This window comes from Apostichopus japonicus, chromosome 14, assembly GCF_037975245.1.
Source record: "Apostichopus japonicus isolate 1M-3 chromosome 14, ASM3797524v1, whole genome shotgun sequence".
Lineage (NCBI taxonomy): Eukaryota > Metazoa > Echinodermata > Holothuroidea > Aspidochirotida > Stichopodidae > Apostichopus > Apostichopus japonicus.
This window is the reverse complement of record NC_092574.1, coordinates 7,861,627-7,881,825: the sequence shown is the minus strand read 5'-3', so window position 1 is coordinate 7,881,825 and position 20,199 is coordinate 7,861,627. Positions and strand designations below refer to the sequence as shown.

General features: G+C 37.1%; 1 protein-coding gene across 4 annotated transcripts; it reads right to left on the bottom strand.

The window, feature by feature from the left end:
* Positions 1–19,061, bottom strand: LOC139979879 (deoxycytidylate deaminase-like). Of its 4 annotated transcripts, none has more exons than XR_011797383.1 (6): positions 18,900–19,061; positions 14,325–14,436; positions 13,734–13,866; positions 10,966–11,179; positions 3,248–3,534; positions 1–1,382 (listed from the first exon to the last, which is right to left on the bottom strand). XR_011797383.1 is itself a non-coding variant. In XM_071991064.1 (5 exons), the coding sequence occupies exons 1-5, from the start codon at positions 18,995–18,997 to the stop codon at positions 6,293–6,295; spliced, it is 564 nt and encodes a 187-aa protein (XP_071847165.1). In that variant the 5' UTR covers positions 18,998–19,060; the 3' UTR covers positions 4,518–6,292. The 4 variants fall into 4 exon arrangements, 2 of the variants coding, with proteins under 2 accessions (XP_071847165.1, XP_071847164.1); XR_011797384.1 differs by having other exon boundaries at positions 3,396–3,534; XM_071991064.1 differs by lacking the exons at positions 1–1,382; positions 3,248–3,534 and adding an exon at positions 4,518–6,299 and having other exon boundaries at positions 18,900–19,060.
* Between the last annotated feature and the right edge of the window lie 1,138 nt (positions 19,062–20,199).

Genomic DNA, 20,199 nt, shown 5'->3' with positions numbered 1-20,199 from the left:
CTGTGGGTAGTGACCGTAGCTGTACGTACTGATTGTACACTAGTGTCTAATTACCGATGGTAGCAAGCTGTGTGTGTATTTTCTGGGATCGATTGTGGTGTTTAACACTTCTGTTACAACTCATTCGAAACTAGGTCAGATTACCGGCATCATATATTTCTTTGTGCGAGAGTCTTCACACCCTTTATTTACTAGACCAATACTATAGACATGTGTATCTTCTTGTTCAAAGCAAGCAGGCCTATATGACACATTCGGATATCAAATTTCATGGATTTGCTGCTTATTTTATTCGTGACAGGATGTTTTCTGGGAGATCTGACAGATTTAAATATTTATATAGCCATGATAAAATTTACAAGGCCACACTCAGTTTTTTTTTTTTAAATTTATTTCTTAAAGCAAACAAATAAATGGTTATGGTAAAGGCACATTGATTAATTTTGGTAATTATCAGTTCAAATCATGTTTCCACTTTCTTCAAAGCTGTTAGAGGAATTTTCCCTTCGAAGGAAATCTTTACTGACTGATGCATGCTAACAAAGAACCTTTAAATATTTCATTTGAAACAACTGTTATTACTAAGGTGGGAATTCTGTTTTGAAATGTTGAGTTCCTTATTCTTTTTCCCAGGCAAAATACATATATATAGTCTCAACTAATTCTCACCTATACTTCGCTCTGTCCACCGGACATAGAGCACTCTGTGCCTGGATAGACGCCAATCAACCAACATATATATGTAGTTTTTTATTACTCCAGTAATATTTCCACAACCAGCTGCTTACATGTGATATAGTTGTGGATATCAACCAGGTTCTATAGACGCCAATCAACCAAAATATATATGTAGTTTTTTTTTATTACTCCAGTAACATTTCCATAACCAGCTGCTTACATGTTATATAGTTGTGGATATCAACCAGGTTCCATAGACGCCAATCAACGAACATATATATGTAGTTTTTTTTTATTACTCCAGTAACATTTCCATAACCAGCTGCTTACATGTGATAAACTTGTGGATATCAACCAGGTTCCCAGGCAGGAATTGGCGAGCACATGGAAAGTCTTTCCTGTGTGACGTAATTCCCGATGTTGGATCTGTTTTATTACAACCTTTGCACATACATGCTAGGGTACTACACAAAACATGTTAACATTCATCATAAGTATTTGACTAGTACTGGAAGACATCACACTCCTCTCCATCATTTGATATAATAACTTGTGCTTTTTTTCTCTTCAAATTTGTGGTTCTTTTCTTGACCTGGCATAGATCCATTCCTCTCAACGAAGCTACTGGTTTCTTCAACTGAAGTGGTTTGGTTCAAGGCTTGTATTCTTTTCTCTCTTTTCTCGCAGTATTATCGCCATCAATTCTATAAAATAACAAAAATGAATGAAATTAAAAACAGAAATTTTGTTCTTACTACAAATACAAAATAAATTCTTTAAAGGGTGTGAAGACTCGCGCGCGCAAAAAAAAACGTCTAATGCCGGTAATCTGACCTAGTTTCGAATGAGGTGTAACAGAAGTGTTAGGCACCACCATCGATCCTAGAAAATACACACACAGCTTGCTACCATCGGTAATTAGAAAAAAATGTACAGTCAGTACATACAGCTGCGGTCAATACCCAAAGCACAGTGTACAAACGATACAGCGATGAACATCTCAGGTCCAGCTAAAGATAACAAGGTATCACGTTTCATTACTGTACTGTCTGTATTTTGTAGCGACACGAACAAAACGTCACTTGCAAGCAACAGAAAGTTAACATTTTCAGATGGCCGCACGCGGTTTGGGGCGAGTATTCAATGCCTTTAAAGGAGAAACACTGAAGGATACTGCAGGTTACAACAACAGGATAACACCTGGCTACTGTAAGGCATTGGAGGGGTCCTTGTGGTTACTAGGTTTACACGCTGTGACCTCTGTTAACCTCTAATTACCTTTGACCTCAACAAAAAGCAACAGAATTATTTTATTCACCAAGGTGGATCTACAAACCCAAAAAAGTTCCTTGAAGCTTTCCTTTGGTACGTTTTGCAGTTGCACACACACATACGCCATTGCAAAACTTCCTTTTCCCTTCGCCTAGAAATCAGAAAGTAGTGTTTTCTCATGTTACTAATATACGTATGAAGTGAATGAATGAATGTAGAACAACACAAGAAGCCCAGTGAAATAAGAGGGCTGCACGGCACAAAAGTTTGTGCCACATGCAGCCTGCCTGCGGGACGCTGTATCCTGTATCCAGGCTGCATGGAACATAATCTCTTGTACCATACAGTCTCACACAGGGCTGTTTTCACACTACAAAACACTGCCAGGGGCGGATGCAGGATTTGTGACAGGGGGGGGGGTTCTGACCGGTCCAGCCGCGCCTGAACGTAAGACTATATAAGCGGAGCGCCACCATCGGTTGGCGCGGAGCTTACCATAAAATTTTGGGCTTTACAAACCCCCCAGATGGCCGGAAACGGCACTTCCCGAGTATTCTAAGCTGCATGTACCTAGCCAAACATATGGATCTCATGTCAATATAATATATCTGTCATATTCAAGTCAAATCAGTCATGACTTTTAAATATGCACACAAAAAAATGCATGTACTGTATAACAAGCGACGATTAATTGATGGCGCTATGCAGCTTTTAAAACTACTCAGTCTAATGAAGAATTCGTTGGCGCATCTTATGCAGCCTACCGCTCTGCCACCTCACCGCCCAAAAAAATTCGAACACCACCTCAATTTTGAAACTTTTCGGTTTGAAAATTGAGATTTTTTGGCATATTTGGCGCGTGTAGCACGCGTGGACACTGTAGTTCATTTGACGGAAAAGACACACCTGGCTGACTTGTAAGGATAACCGCCCTTCTGACGTCCTACATGTTTAAAATTGGCGTTTAATTTAATTATTTTGTTCTTTCTTTTTTTCCCCTTTTTTCTCCCTTTTTTCTTTTTTTTGGGGGGAGCCAAGAGCAGAGGGTGTTCCGGACCCCCTGGACCCCCCTCTGGATCCGCGCCTGACTGCTGATCTGCTAAGATCATTTACAGTGCGTGATATTGTTTCAGCCTCTCTTTTTTTGACACAGCGCCTAATTAAATTCATCTCCTTAGAGTTCCTCATATGCATGTTTTTTGTGTTGTTTAGCGGTGATGTCTGTGCTTCTCTAATCACACACAATGTGGTGAATTAATTCTTAGAATTTCCTGGCTGGACCCTCAAGTTCACTTACTGTCATGTTTTGAAGAATCTCTTGGGACTGCATCCATGGTCAGGACTACCTCTTCCATCAAAGCTATACCCATTTTCATCTTCGTTGCCCTTCGTTGCTACGATATATCTGCCTTGTTTGATGCAATCTCTCTCGAACTATAAATCACCTCCATGGAGATCATCTCCTACTAGCTGTTTTCTGATTGGTGATGTACAATTCCAGTCTCCTGAATAGACCTAATGGTCTCTTCAAATCAAGTGGTTTGTTCAAGGGTTGTATTCTTCTCAGTATTATCATCATCAGTTCTATGAAATAAAATAAAAAAGGATAAAATTCAAGGAAAAATAAGAAATGTTTGTAATTACTTCTACACAAAACAAATTCTGAAGAAGATGCTCCTGTGGGTACAGTTGGCGGAAGGGTGTTGAAGGGTGCATCAGGACACATCTGACTACAACAGGATACTGTAGGCCTAGCTGTAATATCCATAATATTATCTTTATGTAAGGCTAAACCTCATAAATTCGCTAACTTGTACGAAGGCTAGGATGGTACATTACAAATAATCCAAACATGACCTCCTATGCAGGTCTGAAGAAAAGAATTTCGATTGGGTGGAGGGAGGGGGAGGGGCAGAGAACCAACAATTTGACTTGTGTCCCTAACTTGTGAAGTGTTTACACAAACAGTAGTGCCAAAAATGGCAGTCCAATTGCATGAAGGCGAAATGCCTATGCCCCCTACCCCCGTCATTTTCTCCCCGTCTTTTTCCCCGTCATTTTCTCACCCCCCCCCCCCCTGGCGTTTTTACCCCCAAAAAAGAAAGGAAGTTTTCAATAGAGTATATTTCTTCTCTTTCTCAGTCTGAACATCAAAATTCAAGGACTTTCATGACAGTAATTTTGCCTTACCTTTTTTCCAGACCACTTGGGAACCTTGGCAAATTTGGGAAAGCAAGCAACAAGTTAAATCCCTTGAGATGACTGACGACCATTTTAAAATGCAGGGTTCTTTTGATCAGTAAGGTGGATCCAATACCAAGTATGTCCACCTAAGTTATACTTTTGGAGTTATCATGATTACAAGATTTTCAGACTTTGATCTGTTGATCTTTGACCTCTGCAGAAAAAAAAATAGGGATCTTGTAATCAATGAGGTTCATCCACATACTAAACATATGAAGTTCACCCACCATATTGATTTTCGTTAGGTGTTTAGAGGCAGGTGTCACAGACACAAACACACACACCATCATAGAGATAGGAATCAATAAAAACTACAGATATCATTAGTTTTGTATCAAGGCAGTTCATGTTTCCCTTGAGTAGTGATAATAAAAATTCATACAAAACTGAGTAATAATCTATTATAATAATTATTATTAATTATGATTTTATACCTCAGATCAGGAGGAACTGGACCATTACGAGTTCAACCTGGTTAGTTAATGAAGCAGCTGCAGAAGGAATTTATTTTCGCAAAAGAGCTTGAGGAGTAAGAAAAGGAAGACAGCTTTGATACCAGAAATATCGCCATTTTTTTCCTGGTATAAACCAAGCGCGGGCTAACCAGGTTGAACTCGTAACACCTCTGCCAATCTGGGTAGAGCAACGTGTCTTTGTTTGTTGAAACAGAAGTGTTTAAATAAATTTGTTACAAAATAATTGTGAAAAAAACCCGAACAATTCCCATTGTAGCATTAAAAGGTAAACTGATGGGTGGGAAGAGAAAACTTCCTGCAGATACATAAGTAAGGTATCAGTATGGAATGACACATGGTGTCAGCAGTGGGATGGTATACATTAACGAAGGCGACCGGTCTGCTTATTGGCTTGCATTAGTCAGTGCATATTTTCATGCAACCAGTGGGTATCAACCTTACCAATTACAGACACACCCACATCAAAACCTACTCTATATGCAACATACACACAAGACTTCCTAAGTACTGTGAACTTAGTCTTTAATGTTTTTAAAAGTCACAGAACTTTCTTGAAGAATTTAACATCTGGTGCTGACACATGTACCCCTTTAATTTGTGTCTTTACATGACAGGGCACCTGACTTTGTGCATGCATGCATCCAGCCGTTGTTAAGGGTATATATGTGGTTAACATGATACATGACTAACTTTTAGACAAATGTACATACAGTTTAATCGTCCACTTCATGCAGCTACCTTTTAACCTTCTACCTCCAAGTAATAAAAAGGAAAAATTGATTATTGCCAAATCATCTACATACATCGTCTATAGAATATTAAATATGTATGTTATAAAATTTATAAAATTAATCCACTAAATATAACGAGGCACACATGCTACCCGTGACGTCTTTAGAAATGACCATCCTTCATAAATCTGTTGATCTCAATCGAATGAGAATCCAAGGAGATCAATGTCATAATGTGAATGAACTCAATGCTTGACTTCAATACTTCAGTCACGTCAGCCATGATCCACCTTTCAGGATCATATCTCTGCAATTCTGATCCGGCTATGACACAACGATCACAATCTACCTTTCGGTATAAGATGACATTAACCCTGATCAACTTTACAGGAACAGATAACAGGAAATATGATCTACATTTCTGGATCAGACAGCAATCTTGATTCACTATCCTAGATCAGACAGGAATCTTGATCCACTTTCTCGGATCAGATCCAGCAATCATAATCCATCTTCCAGAATCCAATCCAGCAAATGTGATCTACTTTCCTGGATCGGACAGGAATCTTGATCCACATTCTTGGATCAGATCCAGCAATCATGATCCATCTTCTAGAATCGGATCCACCAAATGTGATCTACTTTCCTGGATCAGACAGGGATCTTGATCCATTTTCTTGGATCAGGTCCGGCAGTCATGATCCATCTGCCTGGATCAGACACAACACAGATAATCTACCATCTTGGATCACACAGGAATTTTGATGCTTTTTCTTGGATCAGATCACAAGAGTCAAACTCCACTTTCTTTGATTAGACAGCAAATCAAGTGTGTTCTACCTTCTAGGATCAGACACAATCTTGATCAAAATGTATCACAGATTTCAAAGTTCAATATCTGTGAAAAATATTTACAAAATAAATCAATTATATAAAAAATTAGCAGACATGAAAGTAACAGTACAGAATTATATCAACAAATAACAGAACTATTAAAGATTTACAAATTTGGAATCTTAAAGCACTTGGAATTTAATCTTAACCAAAAGTAAAAGGCCACAGATAGTCCAACTCTTTATAAAGTTAAATGAAAGATTGAAAGAGTCAACATTTTAGACTTAAACTTTTCATCTCGCCAGCAATTTCTAGATAATAAGCGCTGCCACTCTAACGACAGAGTTGGTCGTTCCCGATTAACCATTTATTGTCTAACAAGCTTTGTACCATAAGAGCTTACTGTTAACATCTGATTGTTCTTATTATTCTTTGCCCTCTTCCTCAATTCCTTCCAAATAATACATTCATTTTTTCTATTGATTATTATTATTATTATTATTATTATTATAATTATTGAATATACTGATACAAATGGTTAACCTGGAAAAATTGGATCTCTCCTTAATCAAAGACAGCACATATTTGAAATTAATGAAATGATAATTGTGTCATCACATATCTATCAAGCCAGTATCTAGCCAGTGGAACCAGCAATTTAGTTCTTGTCAAACACAGTAGTTGTACGTTTGTACACAAATCAAAATATCGTATATCACAATTGCTTAACTAGCCAGTTTTTGTCAGATTTACAAATTCCGAAAGTGAAAACTTGTGAATAAAGTTGCATTCTACAACAACGAAAAAATCAACCCAAACATAGGTAAACCATTGCATAAACTTACAGACAGGTTGATATGCTCAAGTCAATAATTGCTGTCAATTAACTTATTTGCAAATTCTCACTAAGAAAAGGAAAAGAGAAAGAATAAAAGTGATAGATGACTGCTTGAATGCTTTAAAATGCTTGAATCCTTTTCCTGTGTAAATTAAACACTGCCTGCCATCTGTAACATTAACAACAAAATCATCAGCTCTTCAGACTATTTCAGCACAGACTGGCTTCTCGAAACACCACAGCAGTTGTGTTTCAAAAATCATGACAATTTTTCTTTTTGGCAACCAAACTTTGAACCCCTTACAAAGACTGAGTAATTGGATAAATTCAAATGTCAACAAAATTTCAAGACTGTGTCCATCCTCTGTGTACAAACCGTTCATCGGCAAAATATCAATCAAGCACATAATTAATTTATAAATTAAATTTAATAGAAAGGCAAAAAATAACATCTGCTGCTTAAGAGCCCAGTACTGTATATATATATGTGCTTGCCATCTATGCAATGATCTACTTTTAAGGCACTTTAATTGCTAGGCAGGGTGATAGTGTGAAAATCCGAATTTTTTTCATCTTTCAATCAACGTGAAGGAATTCAAATGTTTGGAGGAACGTCTGAACGGTCTTCTAAAACTGCACTTCATCCTCTACAGACTATCCAAAACGCAACCGCTCGCATGATCACTCGTTCACGACGTCACGAACATATCACTCCTATCCTCTACGATCTACATTGGCTACCTATACACCAACGCATAACATTCAAAATTTCAATTACTGCATTTAAATGCATACACGGAACGGCACAGTCTTACCTGTCTGAGCTGATCACACCTCGGGTACCCAAACGCGCCCTTCGCTCTAAGCCTTTCACTCTTGTTCCGCGCAACACCAATAACAAGAAGCACTATGGCCCCACAGCATTCTCGGTCGCCGTACCTGATCTTTGGAACGAACTGCCTCCCGGAATTCGTATGATCACGAACTTCACCTCCTTCAAGTCACACCTGAAAACGCATCTCATTCAAGAGCACTACAAAGATGGTTTCTAGGATTTTTTAGACTTTATGTTGTTCTGTCGTGTTGGTTTTTAGGTTCTAACTTCAATTGGAATTTTCACTTTTTAGCATTCAAATTGTAGATTTTGTAGTCAATCTGTTTAATCGCTTTACGCTTCACCAATGCTTTTAATAGTTTTTCGATCTCATATTCCTGTTTATATCTGTTTTATATTGTTCTGTCGTGTTGGTCTTTAGGTTCTAACTTCAATTGGAATTATCAATTTTTAGCATTCAAATTGTAGATTTTGTAGTCAATCTGTTTTATTGCTTTACGCTTCACCAGTACTTTTATCTGTTTTATCGCTTTACGCTTCACCAATGCTTTTAATAGTTTTTCGATCTCATATTCCTGTTTATATCTGTTTTATATTGTTCTGTCGTGTTGGTTTTTAGGTTCTAACTTCAATTGGAATTATCAATTTTTAGCATTCAAATTGTAGATTTTGTAGTCAATCTGTTTTATTGCTTTACGCTTCACCAATGCTTTTAATAGTTTTTCGATCTCATATTCCTGTTTATATCTGTTTCATATTGTTCTGTCGTGTTGGTTTTTAGGTTCTAACTTCAATTGGAATTATCACTTTTTAGCATTCAAATTGTAGATTTTGTAGTCAATCTGTTTTATTGCTTTACGGTTCACCAATGCTTTTAATAGTTTTTCGATCTCATATTCCTGTTTATATCTGTTTTAAATTGTTCTGTCGTGTTGGTTTTTAGGTTCTAACTTCAATTGGAATTATCACTTTTTAGCATTCAAATTGTAGATTTTGTAGTCAATCTGTTTTATTGCTTTAAGCTTCACCAGTACTTTTAATAGTTTTTTGATCTCATATTCCTGTTTATATCTGTTTTATATTGTTCTGTCGTGTTGGTTTTTAGGTTCTAACTTCAATTGGAATTATCACTTTTTAGCATTCAAATTGTAGATTTTGTAGTCAATCTGTTTTATTGCTTTACGCTTCACCAGTACTTTTAATAGTTTTTCGATCTCATATTCCTGTATATTTCTGTAGATGGTTTATGTATTTATTGTATTTTCTATTTATTGTTTTATGGCATTGTATTTTCTAGATTGTTTGTAAAGCGCACAGATGCATCGCGCGTAGTGCGCTATATAAGATTTTATTTACATTACATTACGTACATGGTCAAGTTTGCGAGATGGTTTACTACATGTAACTGCCAAAAGGATGCGAGTTAGACAACCAAGATTAACATGGTTATGATCTAGTGAATACTAGCATGCATAATTACACTTTCAAGTATCTATGAAATATTTAAATGAGCTGATACGGGTCAAAATGCCGGAGTTTCAGCAAAAAACATAATAACCAATTAAGTGATAGTGAAACTTTGATATGAATTCTAAAATACCTCCATGTGACAATACTGAAGTTCTGACATCTGTGTTACAACATATCCCTATACATCATTTGCATAGAGGTTACAGACCGTGTTGTTCAGTGAGGCACTTTGCTATGTGATACTAGATACGTATGAAAACCCTGTGTAATACTTCCGGCACAGTTTGTTAACATCCAATGTACACCAAATACCCAAAGGAAGTAATTAAAGGTCACCCTTGACAAATGGATGCCTGTCAAAACAAGTCACCGCTCTAAGATGGAAGACGATACGTCTCTATGGTTTGTTTCTCAAAACTTGCGATTAATTCCAGACTGAGTAGAAGAGACCTCTATAACACCCATACACCCTCAGGTAGATGACACAAAGTCACAGACCATTCACAATCTCTTTGTTACTCGTCGGATGTACATCTGGATCGATGGATGTAAAATCTATCGTGATTTGCCTCTTCTTTGGGATGTATTGTCTTGAAGAGAGAAGTGAAAAACAAAGGGTGTACAGAAGTGGCAAGGACATTATCACACTTTTCCCCCTGCTGGCTGAAAACTTCATATAGGCCCTGTAGCATTGTGTGACGTTTCTTCGAGCAGCATTTTGCGTCCTTTTCTATGATTTTTCTCAACCTCACTGACTCCACTATACCATAACGACATACATAACTAGCTTATCTATTTAAATCTTACTTTAAATAGTGGCATAAAAGTTGAAAAATTTGCAACTTTCAACTTTGTTTTCCTCCAAGATATTTTCCGTTGGGATCCCAATTAATCTCACCCATAATATGAAATTTAAACACTACGAACATCATTGACCAATATGTAATACAACACCATGCTTGATTTGTGTAAAGTCTATATGGCAGTTGTACCAGGGAGTTCGATAACAACTCCCTGGATGTACCAACGCAAAGTCTTGCAGCTATTTTGAGCAACGGCTCATAACTAGCCCTTGCATCTCTGATTGGTTGAATTAAAACTAGTGGGTTTGGGGGATCTGTATGCGATTAATTTTAAATGTGGAATTTGTCGTGGACACTTTTCTCATTATCTGCAAATATCCTTAATTACTCTCCTATTAACATTGTTGGCAGGGGAAAACTTGGCTAATATCTTAGTTTGCTGTTTAGTGATTGATATATGTGAAAGGCTCGATGGACATGTCAAAAAGGTAGAAAACGGCGACCAAACGCAAATTGCTGCTTTAATGGGCCTACTTGTTCACGGTCCAAACAACAACCTTCCCAAATTACTCAATTTTACAATTCAAGCTTTTTTTTTTTTTACAAACTCAGACAAACAAGTCGGAAGTTTGTAACGTCTTTATTTTGTTCGGCTCTGGCAAATCTTCCCTTTAAATTTTTCAGTGAATCCATGATGGGTCCAAAACTTGGAAGACCTGATTTAATAATTCTATTTTTGAGATCATTTTCAAAGTCTGTGTACAGTTTGGATAACTGTTATTACCTGTATGTGACACCAGCTAGATTTAGCAATTTCTTGGATGCCACCATGGTCGGTTTCTTGTGGTATTTATCAGAGTAATAAACCACTTCTCGGATACCAGTCTGGATGATCACCTTTGCACATTCGTTGCACGGAAACAAGGCAACATAGATCTTACAGCCTTTCACATCAGAAGAGTTCTTGTTCAGAACAGCATTCAGCTCAGCGTGACACACTGCGGTAGATAACGAGAGAATTAAGTCATTGATCTTCAGGATTTCTCTTCTTGCTACATTTAACTTTTTTAAACTTTTTTAATAGCAGCCACTGGAAATCAAAATTATGACCTAAAATAAGGGATTCTCACCAACATTTACACAAAACCCACTCCTTCAGTTTAGTCAGACAGAGAGTCCGCTTACCCTCATTGTCGAACAGGTTAACCCAATTTTACCAACCTAGGTTACAAAAATGTCTTAGTCAAGTAGAAATTCCTTTACACTTAGCTCTAAAATCCAGGACTAGCAAAGAATCAAGACTTATCAGGTTTGGAACTGTCAGTTTCTGTTGTTACAACATTGAAATGTTTAGTTACCATGCTATCATCCAATTTAACATTGAAATGTTTAGATACCATGCTATCATCCAATTTAATATTAACATTGAAATGTTTAGTTACCATGCTATCATCCAATTTAACATTGAAATGTTTAGTTACCATGCTATCATCCAATTTAACATTGAAATGTTTAGATACCATGCTATCATCCAATTTAACATTGAAATGTTTAGTTACCATGCTATCAATTTAACATTGAAATGTTTAGTTAACATGCTATCATCCAATTTAACATTGAAATGTTTAGATACCATGCTATCATCCAATTTAACATTGAAATGTTTAGTTACCATGCTATCATCCAATTTAACATTGAAATGTTTAGTTACCATGCTATCATCCAATTTAACATTGAAATGTTTAGTTACCATGCTATCATCCAATTTAACATTGAAATGTTTAGTTACCATGCTATCAATTTAACATTGAAATGTTTAGTTAACATGCTATCATCCAATTTAACATTGAAATGTTTAGTTACCATGCTATCATCCAATTTAACATTAAAATGTTTAGTTACCATGCTATCATCCAATTTAACATTGAAATGTTTAGTTACCATGCTATCATCCAATTTAACATTGAAATGTTTAGCTACCATGCTATCATCCAATTTAACATTAACATTGAAATGTTTAGTTACCATGCTATCATCCAATTTAACATTGAAATGTTTAGTTACCATGCTATCATCCAATTTAACATTGAAATGTTTAGTTACCATGCTATCATCCAATTTAACATTGAAATGTTTAGTTACCATGCTATCATCCAATTTAACATTGAAATGTTTAGTTACCATGCTATCATCCAATTTAACATTGAAATGTTTAGTTACCATGCTATCATCCAATTTAACATTGAAATGTTTAGTTACCATGCTATCATCCAATTTAACATTGAAATGTTTAGCTACCATGCTATCATCCAATTTAATATTAACATTGAAATGTTTAGTTTCCATGCTATCATCCAATTTAACATTGAAATGTTTAGTTACCATGCTATCATCCAATTTGCCTTTTTGCCCTCACCACCCTACTCCACCTCTTTTCTCCCCCCACCTCCTTCCAGCCCCCCCCCATCCCCACAAGAACAAGTTAATTATAAATGAACAAGGCTATCAAATTACCACTGCAAATACACAGTTTCAAAGAATTACTGGGCTCTTGTACTCATTATAGGAAAGTCATATGCCAATAAGACATCTGATGAGACATATCTGATGAAACATCTTATGTCATGTTTAAAATTTCGGGCAAGGAATAAAAAAGTAAGCCATAGAGAAACCCATCCCAGCGGTTTGCCAATAGATGTAAAATACATATGCAGCAGCACAAGAGTAGTTTGCAAGCTAATATCCCTGGTCGAAGTTAATACTGCAGATGGAGAGTATATCTGTCTATCTTGGGATATCGTGTTTACAAGGTTTGTGTTCATAAGGCTTAACAGAGTGTGACCTTTGCTGGCCCCAAATGACCTTTGACCTCCACCAAAAAACAATACAGTTCTTGTACTCATTACTCATCTGAGAGCCAATAAAGTTTCCTGAGATAGTGTTTACAAGTATTTCAAGTTTTGCCCCTCGTGACCTTAAATGAACTCTGACCTTCATCAAATTTGTATAAAATTTTACACTACATTAAGGCTATCATACCATTCAAATATATGTCAGGGTTCACTATTATATCATATTTTCTCCCCGAAGTCTCTGGGGTTTCTACTGACTGCGTCTTTTCCTCTGTGTGGAGTTGTGGAGTAGCTCTCAGGGGTATTTTGTTTCTGTCCTGGTACTTTCTACTGTTTGTGCCTTTTATTAGTTTCATAGGGTATTTATTTGATCTCTTCTGTATAAATGATTCTTATTAACTGCTTTCATAATTCCAGGAAGATAATCATAAATCAGCCAATCATTCATAGTTAGTCTTAGTCATTTTTATTTGCGCCCATTCGGGTTGACCTATAAACCCCTTCGGACCACACCTGGTCCACGACATATAAGCTACTTTAAAAAGAAACATGAGGGATAGGGGAAACAAACCAAACTGTGATAAATCCAGGACAACATTCAGATGGCAGAATGTCCTTGAAAGGGATTATGTTATCTAACAAATCACAAAAGAAGAAGAGAGGAGAGTGAAATAATCCTCTAAAGTTATTATGACTTTACCGTAGGGATACTTTGAATCCAGCCAGTCTTCAGCCCTGCCCCAGGGGAGTTCGCTGTCCTTACAACCGTTGGGCATCCCATTATATCCAATACCAACGATCTTGTTTTCACTGTTGGTGATGCATGCCCCAACCTGAAAACAAAATGTGTTTGAAAAATACAGTATGCTGTTAACAACAGGTACATTTAAAATGGACCTGGAAGTTTATAATGTACATACAAAAAGCTATATATGACAACTACTTGATTTCAATATACTATTTTATATTTGTCAAAGGTTCCCCTCATATGGTTATCAGATCTGCTAAAATTGCCGGTTCTTTCTACACTGCGAGAGCGGGATCAGCTAATATATGGATAGTGCCACAATATGGCACAGCCAAGATGGCACTTGCCAAGATGGCACCTGCCTAGATGGCACCTGCCAAGACGGCACCTGCCAAAATGGCTGCGTAATTACTATCGATCGTGTAACCATCATGGCAGCTGTAAATCAACCAATCTATACCATTAATATCTTGTCAGACTCAGAGTCATTATTGAACAGAGAGTTGGGCTTCAATGTTATTAAGTAAACTGTGTAAACCATACCTGTGAGTTTGGGTCTTTACTTCGCTGAGCTGACAGGAATGCTACTGCCATGAAGTACTCATCCCAATCAATATAATTTGTACGTGGTTTGTTGCAAGCTTCTGTAGTTGAACTATATTTAAGAACAAAGAAAGAGATATGTTGCTGCAAAATATCATAATTCATTTGAATTAAACTTGTCTTATTTAGTCTTATTGACAGCCTGGCATGCAAACTAGGACCCAGTTTGTAACGTCAATGTAAAATGCAGCATATGGTTATACCATGAACATAGGAGTGGGGCTGGCCCAGAATATCAAGATCAACAAGACAGGGTCGCTGAAAACCTGTCACGTATGGGAACCTTCAACCTATGGGCTACAACTATTTTTAAAACTAATCACCACATGTGGTCAGCATGACTAAAATTCTATCGCCGCAATGGATAATTCAATCACCACAAATAGTGCTACCTTTTAGTCTCTGTAATATTAGTGGTACAAAATACAACATCATCACTTCTTTGCAAGTTAGGCTATAAACATAAACATTCCGAGAAGAAAGTGATTCAAACTGTAAGTGATATTTTCTGTGCAAAATGAAAAATCCATGACCCAATTGAAAGTGATGTAAAACATGTCACAGAATATGGAGGGCTGCATCTATATCGGTCCAACCAAGTGTCAAAGAACTTCAGCTAGGACTGATGCTGCTACAATGGCTACAAAGGTTGGCCTGTTATCTGTACCATTACTTGATGTTGTACTAATACCTAGGCTTGGACAAGTAACCTCACTGCAACTCTGAGCTGTGGCTGCCTATTTTTCTTCACAAAAAAAATCACACATGACACTCTTTAGCAGGCTGCTGAAGTTTAGACCCTTGTGTCACTAAGTGTTGGATTTTAAACAGCCACAACTCAAAATATCATCAGGTTACAACTTGTGAAAAAGTTTTTTAATTTGCAGTACTCAGAGCAACTCACAGCCTATGTTTGTAAGTAGGCCTTGCAGCAGGGGATATTACTATCATAAAAAAGGAGACAGAAGGGCCAGTAGTGCTATATACTCATAGAAGTCTTTAAGAGTTGTGTGAGCCTAGCCAAGTCATGGTTGTTGCTATGACATGCTAACAAAGTTGTAAAAGAGTGTTTTTTTTTTTCATTATAATTAGTTCAAATTTATACCCAAAGTTAAAACCTACCATCATGCATAACCAATGTTTTGAAATTTAAAACTGTTGTTGATGTTTGCAAAGAATTTGACCAAAGAGTGTATTATAATGAAGCATTGCACTATGTAATAAGCATACTTCTACAAAATAGGCCTATAAAGAATAAGCTGGGCATTACTAAGTTGAAAAATGGGATACCATGCCTTTTTGTTTAAAATAGTATCTGGGCCCCAGTTAGGAAGTTATGCAAACTGTTTCGCACCTGGCACCTCCTTAGGGAGCATAGCCAAATCTAGTCTGCGCCTGGTGCCGCGCAAATCTTCTGCCCATTATGCTGCTACTGAATATTCTTCACGACCCAGTGACCACAGTACTATACTTGGCAAGTTAATGAGGCAGCCGTGGGTTGGGTCTACGAACACGTAATAATAGGCTTTCTTAGCAACAAGAAAGAGTGACAGAAATTCATGAATAGGAGCTTACTTACAGTCCGTCGCAACTTATCAATGGTCTATTGTTCGCATTCATTGTGCCTTGGTTTATTGCCGTACAAATTTTTTTTCTTTCTGCTATCACACATATTCTATACGACTTTTTGTGCAAAGTTTTAAGATTCGCCGCTCTCGACGAAAGCCTGCAGAGCAAACTTACAGGAGTTGATCTTTGTACTGAATGTTACTTGTACACATGACAGTAGTGGTCTAGTCGAGGATGCACCTGTGCTACGAATACCTATAGGGGTTATAAGGACGCAACCAATTCATAGTGGGTGTTGATCTAGTGTCAAGAGAAACTTTTCTGGAAACTCGCCAAGATTTTCATATGAGAAACTTTTTGGAAACTTGCCAAGATTTTCATATAAACCAGAACACGCAGCACTTGTACCGTATTGTACATGTTGAATATTTCAAAATATCAGAAGTTCAACTTTTAAAGGATTGGTTCAGTTGTCATACATGTTTATGTTATATGAAAGAGGAAAATAAAAGAAACACAATGGTGAAAAAACTGTTCAAATATCTTCTTCGGTTAAAGAGATATTCAAGTGTAAAGTTTTATCAGATTGTGTAGAAACTGCTGAAATCTGACTAGCTGTGATGTCACATCCTCACATTCCTGAAAAGTCTTTGTTTTTTTTCTCTAAATAATTTGTGAGATTTCATGACTTTCAACCAAAAGATATGTCAGGAGATCTCATATTTGTCAAAGTAAGTATTTGAGATTAAACATCTGAGGAATTTTTGATTATATTCCAAATTATATTTATATATTATATTATATATTATATTTTCAAATGCGTTAAAAAATGTAAAAGATTTTTAAAGAAATATATTCACAAATGTTAAAGGAAGTGAGGATGTGACATCACACCCTCAGGTAAGTCTTTCTACACCAGTCGTTTTCAAAGAAATTTTGATATCTTCAAAGTGTCATATCTCCTTAACAGAGCATGCTATCATGGTAGTTTCTTCACTGTTCTTTTTGTCTTTTTGTGCTCTTTCATACAAAATAGACATGTCAAACACCTGAACCAATCCTTTAAAAGATTGTAAGAAAGATAAAATATCTTTTCATTTTATAACATTACATCATAATGTAGCTGCTATTACTATTATCTGTCGAACAAGAAATTTACCGTCCAATGTTTTGCTCTCAACATTCTTTTTTGTTCTTCTTTCTTTTTTTGTCAAAGCCTTTTACCTGTCGTACTGTGTTTGTACGTGGTCATGTTAGGAAATTTTTAAGTTACGCACATTGTATACCAACTTAAGGCAATGTTAATAAAACAAATGGAATTTACAGTATAAACTTGGTAGTAATGTATCATAAGGTTGATACTGCAAATGTAGGCATATTTTCTATTCCTTTTTGTTTTCTTTGTGAGTGCGACTGGGGTTCATTCGGATTCAGTATTATTTACATGTGAACATGAAAATAAGATGATCGAAATGAAACAAAACAAACAATTTTCTCATTATTAGTCTGTGTTTAAACACTGGAAAGGTAACCGTTTGCGCAAAGATAAACTATACAAAAGATTGGCACACTTTTGCCACTATAAAGTGTATTGCATGCAGAACAAAAGAACGAAGCAACGCTGGTGCCAGGATCGTCCAAGTTGCTTCGGAGAGTTACTCATGCATATCTTTCAGCTCCTCCCATTCTGCATACAACTTTTGCAGGGCTAGGGAGCTCATTTTACGGTGTGTGCACAAAGTGTAAAGGTGTCATTGTCCAGATGTGGCTTCATCAGGCGCAGACTAGATTTGGCTACGTTCCCTTATGAAACCCGTGGTGAAAAATGTGTTCTCGGCACAAGGAATACTTTACAGTCTGGCATGTACACATGGGGCAAGTGTTGTTACTGACATATATCTAATAAGTTAATATAGGCCTAGACCCAATCCTGAAGAAGCAGATGAACAGCAGGTATAGCCTACTGCAAAAAGTCAACATTGTTATTAACTGCCGCCAAATATACTTGCACGCCTTGCAAACAAAATAAAAGTGTGCATTTTAATAAAATCACTAAAATTTCACGGACAGAAAACTGACACAATATGCATGCACCCGGAAAACGTTCCAAACGTTCTCTGCACAAGACGTACTTTACAGTCTGGGCACACTGCAACGTTACGTATTGCAGGGCACATGCAAACGTTGGCAGCACCTACTGTACGACACGGTTCTAGCCTAAGTTCATACTAATAGTAGCATGGTGGGCTCATAATTGACGCACTTAAGGATTTGATCAACGATGTCTATCAAGGAAAAATCCAAATCACTCAACTGTATATGTTTTCATATGTGTAGTTCCTCAGAAATGTTATGATCACAAAATATTTAAGGTTCTGTGCTTATGCACCGTACAATTGAGCAGAACTTGACCACAAAATGTCTGCCGTGTCAATTTCTTTCATACCCCTAAATTGACACATTCGTCGATAAGCTAACTGTAGTGTAGGCCTTAGTATACATCCATTGACTTTAGATGCTGTTTGCTATGCTCTGAGCCTCTAAGCTCAGACAGGTCAGGTCCCAGAGAGTAGTGTTATCATATTGAGGTAATGCTAGTTATTTTGAGGGTGTAAGATTTCTAAATGTCCAAAAAACGTGCAAAACTCGGGGGAGGGTGTTAAAAGCTTAAAAAATACCACAAGTTGGTCAGCAAATAGCTGAAATGTATTTAAACTCATGAAATATGTAATTCTGCTTCACTGCAAAAAGTTTAGGTGGCCTGCTGTATCGTTGCTAGTAATAATTGAAGGTGCGTCAATTACGGGGGTGCGTCAATTATGAAGCCTTTACTATACTACTGTAGGGTAAGCCATGCGGTTTAACGTTTTGCCTAACAATCTATGTTACTTTTAGATTTCAGCCTATGTTAATGAAATGGAAACGAAAGGGCGAAGGTACTGTCACCTTGGTGTACCGTGAATGCCTTCTACCATATGCCTTTTTTTAGGTGGAGGGGATGACTCCGCCGGACTTTCGCAGCTTTCATCGAGTATGACATCCATTTCCCTTGACGTTAGTATTTTGCAATGAACTATAAAGGGTATTCTGTGGTATTATGTAAACTGTATGCAAAAATGGCGCCAATTATTAAAGGTGGCATACTCCTATTAGAGTCTATATCAATCCGCTGGATTGTTCTCCTATTTCAGGAAAAGTGCCAAAAAGCAGCAGGAGAACATCTTTTGTGACCTGTTATCAATCATAATCTAGTTTTTGTGGCTTTCATGTTGAAGAGCATGAATGGAAGTACATGTGGTGAAAAAATTGGGTCAATTGAGGCAATTTTAGACCCCTTTAGGCCTCCCGGGAGCAGCGTAGGAAATTTGTTTACCACTGAGTGAAGAGGTTTGTTTACAAGTGACGAAAACTTCCGGCTCGGATAGCAAAAAAATCTTCATGGTCATGGTACGGAAAATTGATGGTGCCATGAAAGGCCAACTTGTCAGCTATCCGGTGATGGGTAGCGTTTAGCTAGTGAAAACTTCTATCTAGACTTAGAGACCACATTACTTTTGTGATTTAGTGTGTAAGTCAATGGGGCTTTTAATGGGCGTATGCTACCTTAAAAGTCAATTTTTGCACAGGGGAGCGATAGCTCCCACTAGTCTATGGAACGCGAATATGGAACGCGAAAAGGGAAACCATATTTCGCTGTCTAAACTAAAGTTGTTGCTGCTGTTTTATCATGTTGTTGCTCAAACTTACATTGTTGTCTAAGCTTACGTTGTTGTCTAAACTTACGTTGTTGTCTAAACTTGTCTAAACTAACGTTATTGCCCAATCACGTGATATAAAAAATATGGGCATTTTGCGCGAAATTCGACTTGCGCTGTATATACATACGCGTCGTTAATTTACTGACCAATTACGAAATAGTCAGTAAGATTGACACATATCCCGACCCAATTACAAGCCGTTCAACGCTCTCCACCATGCTACATACATGAGCTGACCCCGCCCACTTTGCTCCTCTAGTAACTTCCCGTATATGCGAAGAACAAGGGCGGCCTTGTCCACAGGACTGTTTTCCTAAACCCAGGCAGCAATAACGTACGAAGATCTAGAGAGGACATGGTTAAAAAAAATTATTACGTACGTACGTAATAATACTACGTACGTACGTAATAATTATCACGTAATATACTACGTACGTACGTAATAATATCACGTACGTCATATTACTACGTACGTACGTCATAATTAC

Coding starts and splice junctions, on each gene's coding strand:
- LOC139979879 (XM_071991063.1), bottom strand. CDS start 18,997: ATGGATGTCATACTCGATGAAAGCTGCGAAAGTCCGGCGGAGTCATCC. Junction 13,867..14,324: donor GTAAAGACCCAAACTCACAG/GTATGGTTTACA, acceptor TTTTGTTTTCAG/GTTGGGGCATGCATCACCAA. Junction 11,180..13,733: donor GGATTCAAAGTATCCCTACG/GTAAAGTCATAA, acceptor TATCTACCGCAG/TGTGTCACGCTGAGCTGAAT.